At 38.5% G+C, this 10,815-nt stretch overlaps 1 protein-coding gene and 1 long non-coding RNA gene across 2 annotated transcripts; both read left to right on the top strand.

Annotated features, from left to right (window-relative positions):
* The first annotated feature begins 941 nt into the window (after nucleotides 1–941).
* Nucleotides 942–4,133, top strand: LOC111334588 (uncharacterized). Its single transcript, XR_002695251.2, has 4 exons — nucleotides 942–1,088; nucleotides 2,165–2,302; nucleotides 2,939–3,117; nucleotides 3,857–4,133. It is a non-coding gene; the product is annotated as an uncharacterized LOC111334588 (long non-coding RNA).
* A 3,062-nt stretch (nucleotides 4,134–7,195) lies between these two features.
* Nucleotides 7,196–8,895, top strand: LOC148739242 (uncharacterized). The gene has a single exon (XM_088751093.1). It carries the CDS (start codon nucleotides 7,780–7,782, stop codon nucleotides 8,575–8,577), a length of 798 nt encoding a protein of 265 aa, XP_088607219.1. The 5' UTR covers nucleotides 7,196–7,779; the 3' UTR covers nucleotides 8,578–8,895.
* The last annotated feature ends 1,920 nt before the right edge of the window (nucleotides 8,896–10,815 follow it).

Genomic DNA, 10,815 nt, shown 5'->3' with positions numbered 1-10,815 from the left:
TTCCCACAGGAATTTCTGCGTATTGGCTTTTCAGGCACTGTTATAACTTGCTAAAATAGTCGTAATGACTCCACTTAAAATGTGCCAGGAAACTAATGGGAAAAGAATTGACGAAAAGAGAAGACAGAATATATTCCAAGGGTACGTGATGAAATATCAGTATTCACTTTCAAAAGAACAAAACCTTTAATAAGCGCTCCTGGTAAGTTGCCGCTTGACATCATAAATTAATCGATTAACAATGTGACATGCAACACAGAATGGAGGTGGGGCGGAAAATCACTGATCTCAAAAACATATTACTGATGTTTACACCGACGCAGACATTAATTACTTTCTAGAATCTTGACTTCAACTAAGCCATCAATTTGTTATAATTTGCATATATCAACAAAGTTGAAATGTTAACTTTCCATTTGGAACTCAGGGCTGCTCACATACCTAAGGTTGCGGTCGATCATAAAGTGTGGCACCGGAAGAGACAGTTAACGCATCCAAGCATTCGCGAATTTCTTACTAAAAAGATGCAATGTACCATTTAATCGAATTGTTCCCTAATGTTGCCTTCCTGACCCCTCAAGGATCCTAATGGGACCAGTGGGGGGTACTGACGCAGTAACACAGATTCTTTAGAAACTTAGCTCTTTTACAAAAATGATACAATCAGTGGTGCAATTGAGAAAAGTGTTGAACCATAACACAGAGTTTGGGGACTTTTGAGTGACTTGAGATCTCTTTTCGGAAGTATTTTTTCCTCTGTTGTTGTGCTTCATAACCAATTAAAAATTTTATTGTACCTCGGCTTAGACGAACCTAATCATGAAAAAGTGTAGACAAAGCATAATTGTTAAACATAATGTGGCTAAAAGCAAACAATATCAACTCTCCCCTAAAAATAGAATGATTATCCTTTGAATGTTAGCTTGAATGTTAATTTGAATGTTAACAATAGCAAGTGTCATCCTGTCATTAAAACCACCGCCTGTTGACAGAAAAGAAAGTAATTTGACTGCATGTCACCGTGTACCTTCAAAGCTGATTGCTCCACCGTTTAGTTGACACAGTTCAGTTGGACTCGACGAAACGAGGTGAGTCTTGCGATTCTACTGCAATATATTGGAAAATTGATCTTAGTTTGGCTCGGCTATCCCTACTTTCAGTTTTGAAATACGTACAGTCCTTCACAAGAAACACTAGCTCTTCCTTTCAATGATTTGAAATATAAACACTTTTCAAGGAAACATGTTAGGAATTTCGTACGAATCGTGGAAATGCTCCGCTACAGGTTCACAGTAAAAACGAACCGACTGAGAAAATTGTTAGATATTGATTCGGGATTGATGACTCAGAAGCTGGGTGACTAATACTCTGTGGTGTCTAGTGTTCTTCGCTGGCCTGGGAGAGAAAAGAAGACACTATTTGATTCAGAACCCAAGATGTAAGAGCAAATTGAAAGATTTTAATTTCGGAGCAACCGGTGTGAATCCTTCCGATGGAAACTAGCGCAAAACAAAACGTTTTAAAATCATTCTTCTTGTGCAACTCCTTCGCTCTCCCGTGGGTCTCCATTGAATTTATTAAGGGAGTTATTAATGGGGAGGATGATTTGCATTCCTAGCGACGGCAATATGGGTCTTAAAATTAATCACCCGCTTTGCAGCTTCAAAAATAATTAATTAATCGTGCTTCACTTTGTCTTGTGATTGTTCGAGAAAACTCAGGCCACTCTCTAGATCAATCAGCTGCAAATTAAACCAAATCACGACTTGGTCAAACGCATTTTCCCGCGCTTTAGGCACTTGGTTTGTTTTAAATTTGATTTTTCATTGCCCCGGCTTTTAAATGCACTTTCCTTTTCTCTGATTTGCTGTTGCACTTGCATCGATCGATTTTGCCTTTACGACAGGCCTTTACGAAAGGCGAAGGAAGGTTTATAACGTAATTTAATATTTTGCAACAATTTTTTTGGGGAGGGAGGGGGGGGGGTTTGTTGTTGGAGTCACGCGATCTTCTCCCTTTACTCTCTTTTGCTGCCATCGCTGGTAACGTTTTGAAACCTAAGAGGTAAATCTAACAGAAGAAGAACAACTCCGGGGCTTGTGTAAATGTTTTTTTAAATTATAATTTTGATCCAAATAATTTCTTTGTCAATTTTTCTTTTCAGACACCTCCGCGGATCTCACGAAAGTTTCTTCTGCAATTATGAAGACCCTTTGTGTTGTCATACTTGCATTTTTGGTAGTCGTTGGGATGTCACGCGCTCGTCATCCGAAAAAACTAGGAGGGCCGCCTAAAGGCATAGGTATCGTGCATATATATATATATATTTTTATGTTAGCACAGGCTTAAAGAGAGGACCTCAGTTACAGATATTTCGAATTATTTTTTTTCTAAAAATTCGTAACAGTTTTGTATTATGTAAAAAGCTCATTCATTAGGATTAATGTAAAATCGTCGGCTCCTCTTTTGGTTGATATCTTTCTCAATAACAGAGATTCAGTAATGATGGACTTGATTTTTAAACTTAATTTATCAAAGACCTTGCGCGCAAGTAAATCTTCTTGAAGAATCGTATTAATATTTCAAACTATATAAAATTAATCATTGATTAATAATAGCTATGCTGACATTTTCGTGTTAACTACCAGCTATACAATAATGTCTGTAATTATACCCGTGATTGAAAAATCGAACTCTCACTTCGCGGTCATCCAATATTGTTAATCACTCGTATGATCTTAGACTGAGTTATCTCCTCTTGGTCCTATTGCCTCTGTGAATTGGAGTTCTTTCAGTCCTATATGACCGCTATAAATAAATAATTTTTTTAACCTTGTTTGACTGCCTCAGGGTATAAACGTGAAAAAAAATTATTTCCACCCTAAAAGGTCATCTGAACGCAAAAATTTACTTCTGCCTGCTTTACTTCCTTTTGCAGGAAAAAGCAATGATTCCGAGAAAAAAATGAATGGAAGGGAGGCAAAGCATTTTCTTTCAAAAAAGGGAAACCCCGCATGTAGAGAAGTCTGTTGGGAAAACTGTTCTAGGGAACTGCGAGCTGGTAATACAAAAAGCTGCGAACATTGCTGTAATTGATAGCAAGTGTCCCAGCTCCAAGTAAGTTTTATTAAGCTTTGTTTTACTCCGGTATGGTAAAACCTCATGCATTTTATTCCCTCGGGAGGGAGATTTGTATCAATGTCGGTCTGGATCGTCATTCCTTTTTAGGGTTTGAAATTTTGTGATTAGAATCGGAAATGAGAAGTATAAAAAATTATGACCACAAATCCCATTAATACCAGCAAAATATGTTTAGTTAAACCGGGTTGAACTGAACGAAAATCAGAAACAGAGAATTGAAAATCTGAAGTTTTCATAGGATTCAGATGTAGTCACTTCCTTATGTTTTCAATCTGCCAAATTTGAATTCGACAAACATTACTGAAGCAGCTTCTATGTGAAAAACCAATTTGAATCATGTTTTACAATAGAAGTGTGGATGGGGTATTAGTTGGAAAAGTTACGTTTCTGAGACTTTTCTAACGGGCCATTTCCGAATTGTTTTTTGCCTCTTTTTAAAAACGAGACCTGAACTCAACCATCTGTGTGGAAGTTAGTTTAGTTTGCACGTGAATGATCATATAAAAGAATAAGCACCAGGACATATTATTTTGGAAAAGAGGTGACTAGTAGTTTGGAACTGGGCTATTGATTTAGGAGTTTAGTAAACCGGATACACTAGCTTTAAGAAATAAATATCTAGTGAAATATTTAGAGGAGTACTCTGTAAATCCCATAAAAATATTGAAGGTATTTTCGTATTCGCTATTTATCGTCGACTTTATTATTCTTTCAGGTTCTGTGCCGCAGACCTGCATGGTATCATAGAAATACCAAGGACTAAAGGAGATTCTTTACTTTGCAGTGTGCTTGTGTGTGTGAATGCAGTCTAGTTAATGAGACAGAAGGGATGAAAACAGAGTAGTTTTAACTGAGAGGTTCAATGCAGTGTACGCAATTTATGTCTTAAAGTATTCGAAGATGAAAGGAGAAGTAATTCAATTTCACATTGCAGTCTCCGTGTATCAATTGTAGTAAAGTGCAACTTAAGTTGAATAAAAAATGTGGCGGCCTTCTCTTGTTTACAGTTATTCCAATATACACGACTACTACCAGGTCAGTGTCCCTTTAAAAGAAAACTCCCTGCCTTCTTCCTATCATTTCTCATTCAACGATAGTCAGCAAAAAATTTGTAAACCTCTCGCGCTAATCTTCAATCTTTCTCCAGCAAAAAGGTCATGTGGGCCAACAGCCACAAGAAGCAGGGGGGCCATTTCATATGACACTAACCTACTCAGAATAGGTTAGAAGGACATTTGCAGCAGCTGATTTAGACAGAGGGAAGTATTAGAGCTTTCGAACCAAAAGAGCTAGCAAAGCATGCGCAGAGGTTGATCTGCATGTACCTCAGTCACAGGGACTCTCGTAGTTTAATACCGACAAGCAGGTGACGCTCGCACGAAAACTGATTGTAGACGCAAGTGTGACAACACAGAGCTCCCCAGGATGACCATTTTTTCTTTGCTGTTTTTTTCTATAGAGGTGGACATGTCACTCTAAAACCGGGCAAAATCCATCCTTTTTTGTGCCCTTCTTAGTTGATACTAATATCAATCACCCTGAATGCAATTCAAGTCTAAATGCATAGTTGAAGGCATTGCACATAACCGAACAATGATGTCACCGATACAGTGTTCTTAAAGATTACTGAGGAAGAATTCCCTCTTTACAACAATGAGTGAGCGATTTGAGTACATCTTTCTATAGAGCAATGAAATTGATTTATTAAGCAAAGTTTACCTACGTCTTACTTTGTAAGGATAGCCGATAAACAAAGGAAATCTGCTCGAAAAATAGTTTTTTTTTAATGCAGAATACGGTGTCTTTACATTCTAAAGCCCTTCCTTTTCATTCATTTGCCTATGAAGAGGTCTACATTTGCATATTGAATAATCAACCGAACCATACAGTTAGAGTGCCAATATCTGAAAACATCCTTGAGACAGAACTCGGTGCCTTTACATTCTAAAGCCCTTCCTTCTCATTCTTTTCGCTGTGAAGAGTACTACAGGCATCATATTGAATAAACAGCCGGACCAAACAATTTAAGCGACAAGATCTGATTCAGAAGAAAAGGTGGTCATGTTTTCCGTTAACCTCACTTTATCAACTTTTTTCCAATTTTGTTAAACTTTTGGCTTGATTCAGTTGTTCCTTACATACGACGTTAAGGAACACGCTGTTCAGTCTCTTCTGAAACTATAATGCCTAAGATTTGATCCATAGTTTTACTCTCTCGCTGTTGTCTATATCCTGTTAATGGTTGAAATCTGTTAATTTTTTTTTTCATCCCCTGATACAGTCTATAGTGCGTGGTTGTTAATCTTTATCCTACTTCCTGTTATTTGCTAATACAGTGATCATGATAAACTGCTTATTGACTGAGTTTGGTTGCTTATAATGTGCATGCCTCACTGCACTTGGTCCATCGTTTTCCTGTCCAGCCCTCCTGCTCACTCAATAAGTGCATAATATGTACTTATTGACCAAGTGCAAGGTCTGGATGGGAAAATATTTAGCTCAATGTCATGATGTATAGAAATCACCCGAACGCCAACTTTGCCTTTGATATGGCTTCCTTTACTTCCCTTTTACAGAACAGCTGTCCGATCTCGGAATTGAAATGGATGGCAGGATGGTAAAGAATTTTCTTTTCAAGAGAGGTCCGAAGTGCGCCAACCAAACGTGTGTTGACAACTGTTTTTGGGAGGTGCGGGCGGGAAAATCTACGTCAGACTGCAGCTATTGCGGTTGTAAATAGCAAGTGCCATAAAATTCAAGTATGTTTTATAAAGTTCTTTATTACTTAAAGTGCACCTAAACCCAAAATTTTTTTTCGCTCAACGAAATAAGCTTATATTTTGGAGTATTTCTGTGCAAAATTTTTTTAATTTGCTCAAATCTTTAATTTTTTATGCCCAGTCAAAATACGGAAAATCGGCCGCCATCTTGCCCCACGACCGAGTTTAAAGAAGAATGGCTCTAGCGGGTAATGTGACGTCAAATCGAGAACACGAAAGTCTGCATCTCACACATTTTCACTTGTTTGGGAAGATTGTCGTCGATATTGTCCGAAATATGCCGACTAGGTGTGTTGTATGAAGAATGTATGAAGCGCGATACCCTCTTGCAAATTTCGCACGTTGCTACATCCTTCTACAACACACTTAGTCGGCATATTTTCGGACAATTATCGACTACAACCTTCCCAAACAAGTGAAAATGTGTGAAATGCAGACTTTCGTGTTCTCGATTTGACGTCACATTACCCACTAGAGCCATTCCTCTTTAAACTCGGTCGTGGGGCAAGATGGCGGCCGATTTTCCGTATTTTGACTGGGCATAAAATAATTGAACATTTGAGCAAATAAATAAATTTTTGCGCAGAAATACTCAAAAAAATAAGCTTACTTCGTTAAGAGAAAAAAATTTTTTGGGTGTAGGTGCACTTTAAGTTTGGTCAAATCTCCAGTATTGTAATCCCTCGGGGCCAAAGGTGTAATAAAGACCGGTTTTATGGTCATATCTTTGAAGGGTTGAAATCACTGAGATGTCGATGGGTATTTGTAAGAGTAGGCTTTTTAGTTCTCGTCTTGAAAAGATCTGGATAACTTTCATTTTCGTTTTCATCCTCTCACAAAATCACATTCATATTTAGAACCCAGTTCTTGTTTTTCTTTATAATTAATCGAATCATCCCCCTCCAACCCCCTCTAACCTTGAGCAGTAATTATGCGTTTACTCTGAATTTCCACAAGAGTTTTGTAATATTTTCTCTGCCGCTAATTGAGCAATGTGATTGCCTCGACTTTACGAGATTTATTGGCGCTCTAAACGGTGCTTTAACTAACTCTAAAAGAGGTGCTGAAGGGACTATCCAGATGATGGTTAATATTGGTCCCTGCCAAAAATCAGGTTTTTTTCCGGGGTTTAAACGCAATGAAGAACATCCCCTGGAGAGATTTAGCACCGCGTTTACGTGAAACGGCAAACGTCAACTTGCCCTTTCACGCTTCACGTCAAATATCGTGAACCTCGCTCCTTTAGCCCCGCGTGAGCTCACATCATGATGAATTTGAAGGCGCTCTTGTATGGCTTACAAGGAATAGTTTCGGTGCCCTTTTACCGGCAATGAACTTCTATTATTTGAGAGAAAAGTAAAGAAAATTATACTTACACGGAAAACGCAGAAAAAATGGCGGGAAAAACAAAGTTATGCGGTCACTCTTATCGTTCACGCGGTGCTAAATCTCTCTATTGTTAAATGTTTTCAAACATTGCTAAACATCATCGAGTACCGCATGAAATAGCTTTAATAAACGAATATTAAAGCAAGTCTTAAGAAGGATAATTTATAAATCGCTAGCTAGAATATATTGAAGGATTGATGTGTGATTTCATTTCCGCTAATTCTCCACTCATTGATTGATTCAGATTTTGTGCCGCAGTTCTGGCGTAGCAGAAATACCGGCATGAACTTGATAAGGAGCTTCTTCAAGTTTCTCAGTTTTTAGTGTACTCGTGTGCCAAAGCAGTTTATTCAATAGGGCGGAAGAGTTGGAAACAGAAGAGTTATAGTTAAGAGGGCTCAATGCAGCTATTAAACTGGAACAAAGCGTGGCAGAGTGTTACCAAAACCAGTTAGAAACTTCTCTTCAGATGATTGATGAAGCACTCAATATGATTGACAGTGCCAAAAATCAGGAACTTCTTCGTGGAAGAGGTTATGGTTACATAGCCGGCGTGAAGAGGCGACAGAGGAACCTAGGAGAGGCTATGCGGTACGTGGATCTTGCAGAACAAATCAATCACTCGTGTCACACGCATCTCGACACGAGTTTCATCGATTATGAACGCGCGGGCGTTCTGCTTGAGTTCAATAGACACACAGCTTGTAGGAGCCAGCAGCAAGAGAATGAAGCTGTAAGAAATTTGGAAACATGTATTGACGTCTGTACAAAGCTGGAAACCGAAAGCAATCTCTACGTGAAGAAACACCACTTCGCACTCATCAAAATGGCGATGCTATTGTTGGACTGCCGCACGGAAGCCGCGCGTGAACGCGTTGTCAGTGACAATGCCATTGCAAAAGGCCAGCAGTGTTTGAACAGACTGAAAACGGAATACTGGTCGTTAATCGCCGAGGGTGTCAAAGTGCAATTCAACTTGGTCAGTTCGGATCTGCAATACCGCAAAGGGAACTACTCAGAGGCCGAGAGATATGCAAATTGTGCCAAAGACCTGGCGACTGAGATGGGCTTTAACACAGAAATTCATCACGCCCAAGAACGCCTTAATCACATACGAGCTCTGACTTGGCAGGACGCAATGCTTGATGGTCCTGTGGGGGGAGCCTCACTCTGCAGTGACAGTGAAGGGGGGTATGGTGACGTCAGAAGCTCGTCAGGATACGAATCTGATTGTCTTAATTCTAAGGACCTAAAGATATTGGAGTAACTGAATGTTACAACAAATTGTAGCTGTCTGACTTGGCAGGATATTTTCAGCTCATTTTGTAAATCAACACATGTACTGGTTTTCTTTGCTGCCTTTGTAAAGTGTCTTTAAGAAACACGCTTTCTTCGTAAAACAAAAAGAAAAAAACGTTTCATGACTAGGCCAAAAGAGATCGTGCGAGGATACACGCGAAGAAAAGTGCACAAAATTGTAGCCTTACCCCCCCCCCCTTGATTACATAAAATCCATGCTGTAAAAATCGAGTAAATTTAAATTTATCTAAGTGATGAATTGAATTAAAATAATCAGAGTTCATGATACCTGTCTCATTCGACCTTATGACAAATGTACGGGGATTTTTTCCCAGCGCTGATTCACAATCAAGTGAGGACTGTATCTTTCTCCGTTTGAACACAGGCAGCCCAAGCTCACTGCTAGTAGTGAGCTTGGGCCGCCTATGGTTTGAATGGTTTATTTGAACGTGCTCACTCTGTTACAATCTGCTCTGTCTACTCCGTTTGTGCGTTCTTTCAATCTGACTAAATCTCTTACAACAGTGTTTTATATTCTACGGAAACACAGTAATTTTGCGGTTAGCTGTGTAACTACACAAGCCAAAGGTTCTAAGTTCGTAATCGCTAAATTTAAAGTTTACTCGCATTCTAAATGGGTGTGTCACGGGTCTAACGTGACGTAAAGGAAACAAATGAAAAGGTGAAATAAGTGAAACACGAAATACAAAATTAGCTAGAATAACAAATATTAATATCGGACAACAAATGAACTCAACTGAAAACGGTGATATCGATTATTTTTTCCCCTAATCTTTTCATAGCAGAGACAGCAAGTAAAACGAGGCTTTAGAAAGGGTAAAAGATATGGACGGGACTGCTTCATGACAAAGGCGGGAGCGAAAATTGTGCATAACGCCAATTATAGGTCCAGTTCATTATACTGATGTTCGATTTTTGTCCCATATTCTTAAAACACGGATTCACAAAAAAAAAAAAAAAAAAGGAACTCAAAACATGTCATGAAACGTCACCACGAGGCAACCAAGATCCGGCTGCGATCCAAAAGAACTGAAATCATCAATTCTCGATAAATTTTAAGTTAACAAGCTCTTGAAAAGTAGAGAGTGACTAGCTAATCGGATTTAGACTAATTTGGTTTATTTCCTTAGACTCCAACGGGATCTCCGTAGTTCAGGCATCCCTAAATCAAAGCTCTCAAGTTCGAATCTTCATATCAACTCAATTTTTTTTTTTTTGTCACACCCGTGACAAACTAATGACACTTTTCTTTATATTTGCATAATTTTACATATTATAATAATAATTATAATAATAATTTACATTTCTAGAGCGCTAAAATTATAAAATATTCTAAAGCGCTTTACAACATATTAACTACAAATATTAAAATGATAAACGACAAAATATCAAAACAAACTGTAAGCCAGCTTGAATAGATGTGTCTTAAGCTTTGACTTAAAAATCGTTACATTTGGACTGTTTCGAATTTCAAGCGGCAGTTCGTTCCACAGAAAAGGTCCAGAGCGGGCAAAGGCACGATCACCAAAGGTCTTAAAGTTAGTTCTTGGGACCATAAGGAGACCCTGATCGCAGGAACGTAGCTGATGACCCTTGACACTGTGTGGCTGCAGATATTCTTTTATGTATAGTGGGCCTTGGTTATTTAAAGCTTTATAAATTAAAAGTAACAACTTAAAATGGACGCGATAAGCCACAGGAAGCCAGTGAAGATTATATAAGGCGGACGAGATGTGCTGAAACTTGGGAATCCTAAAAATTAGTCGAGCAGCGACGTTGAGCACCTTCTGAAGATTGATACAAAGATATTGATACAAAGATATATTCACAACTTGTCGTGTAGACAAAGATATTGATACAAAGATATATTCACAACTTGTCGTGTAGAATTTCCATGAGCTTCGAACAAAGATTGTCAACATCCAAACCGGTTGTTGCGTTCCAAGTAAATAATGTTTCCTTCCAAAACAACAATGCACTCGTAAAAAGCTTTTGTACAAGGATAGAAAGTTAACAGTGCATCTCATGCATAGTTCAACTTTTTAAGTTCAGTTGAGTATCTCGTGCCAACAAAACAGGCTAAGGCTAAGCGGGGAATACCCATGACGTTACCATACAAAACAGGTAAACATTAGATCACGGGATTGCAATTAGTAAATCGAATATCTCTCACTGAAAATTTTCG

The sequence above is a fragment of the Stylophora pistillata genome, chromosome 2, assembly GCF_964205215.1.
Source record: "Stylophora pistillata chromosome 2, jaStyPist1.2, whole genome shotgun sequence".
In the NCBI taxonomy this organism is placed as follows: domain Eukaryota; kingdom Metazoa; phylum Cnidaria; class Anthozoa; order Scleractinia; family Pocilloporidae; genus Stylophora; species Stylophora pistillata.
The sequence above is the reverse complement of the archived record's forward strand: the minus strand, read 5'-3'. Positions and strand labels throughout refer to the sequence as shown.

What these genes read in the sequence shown, in the direction of transcription:
- LOC148739242 (XM_088751093.1), top strand. Translation starts at nt 7,780, where the DNA reads ATGATTGATGAAGCACTCAATATGATTGACAGTGCCAAAAATCAGGAA.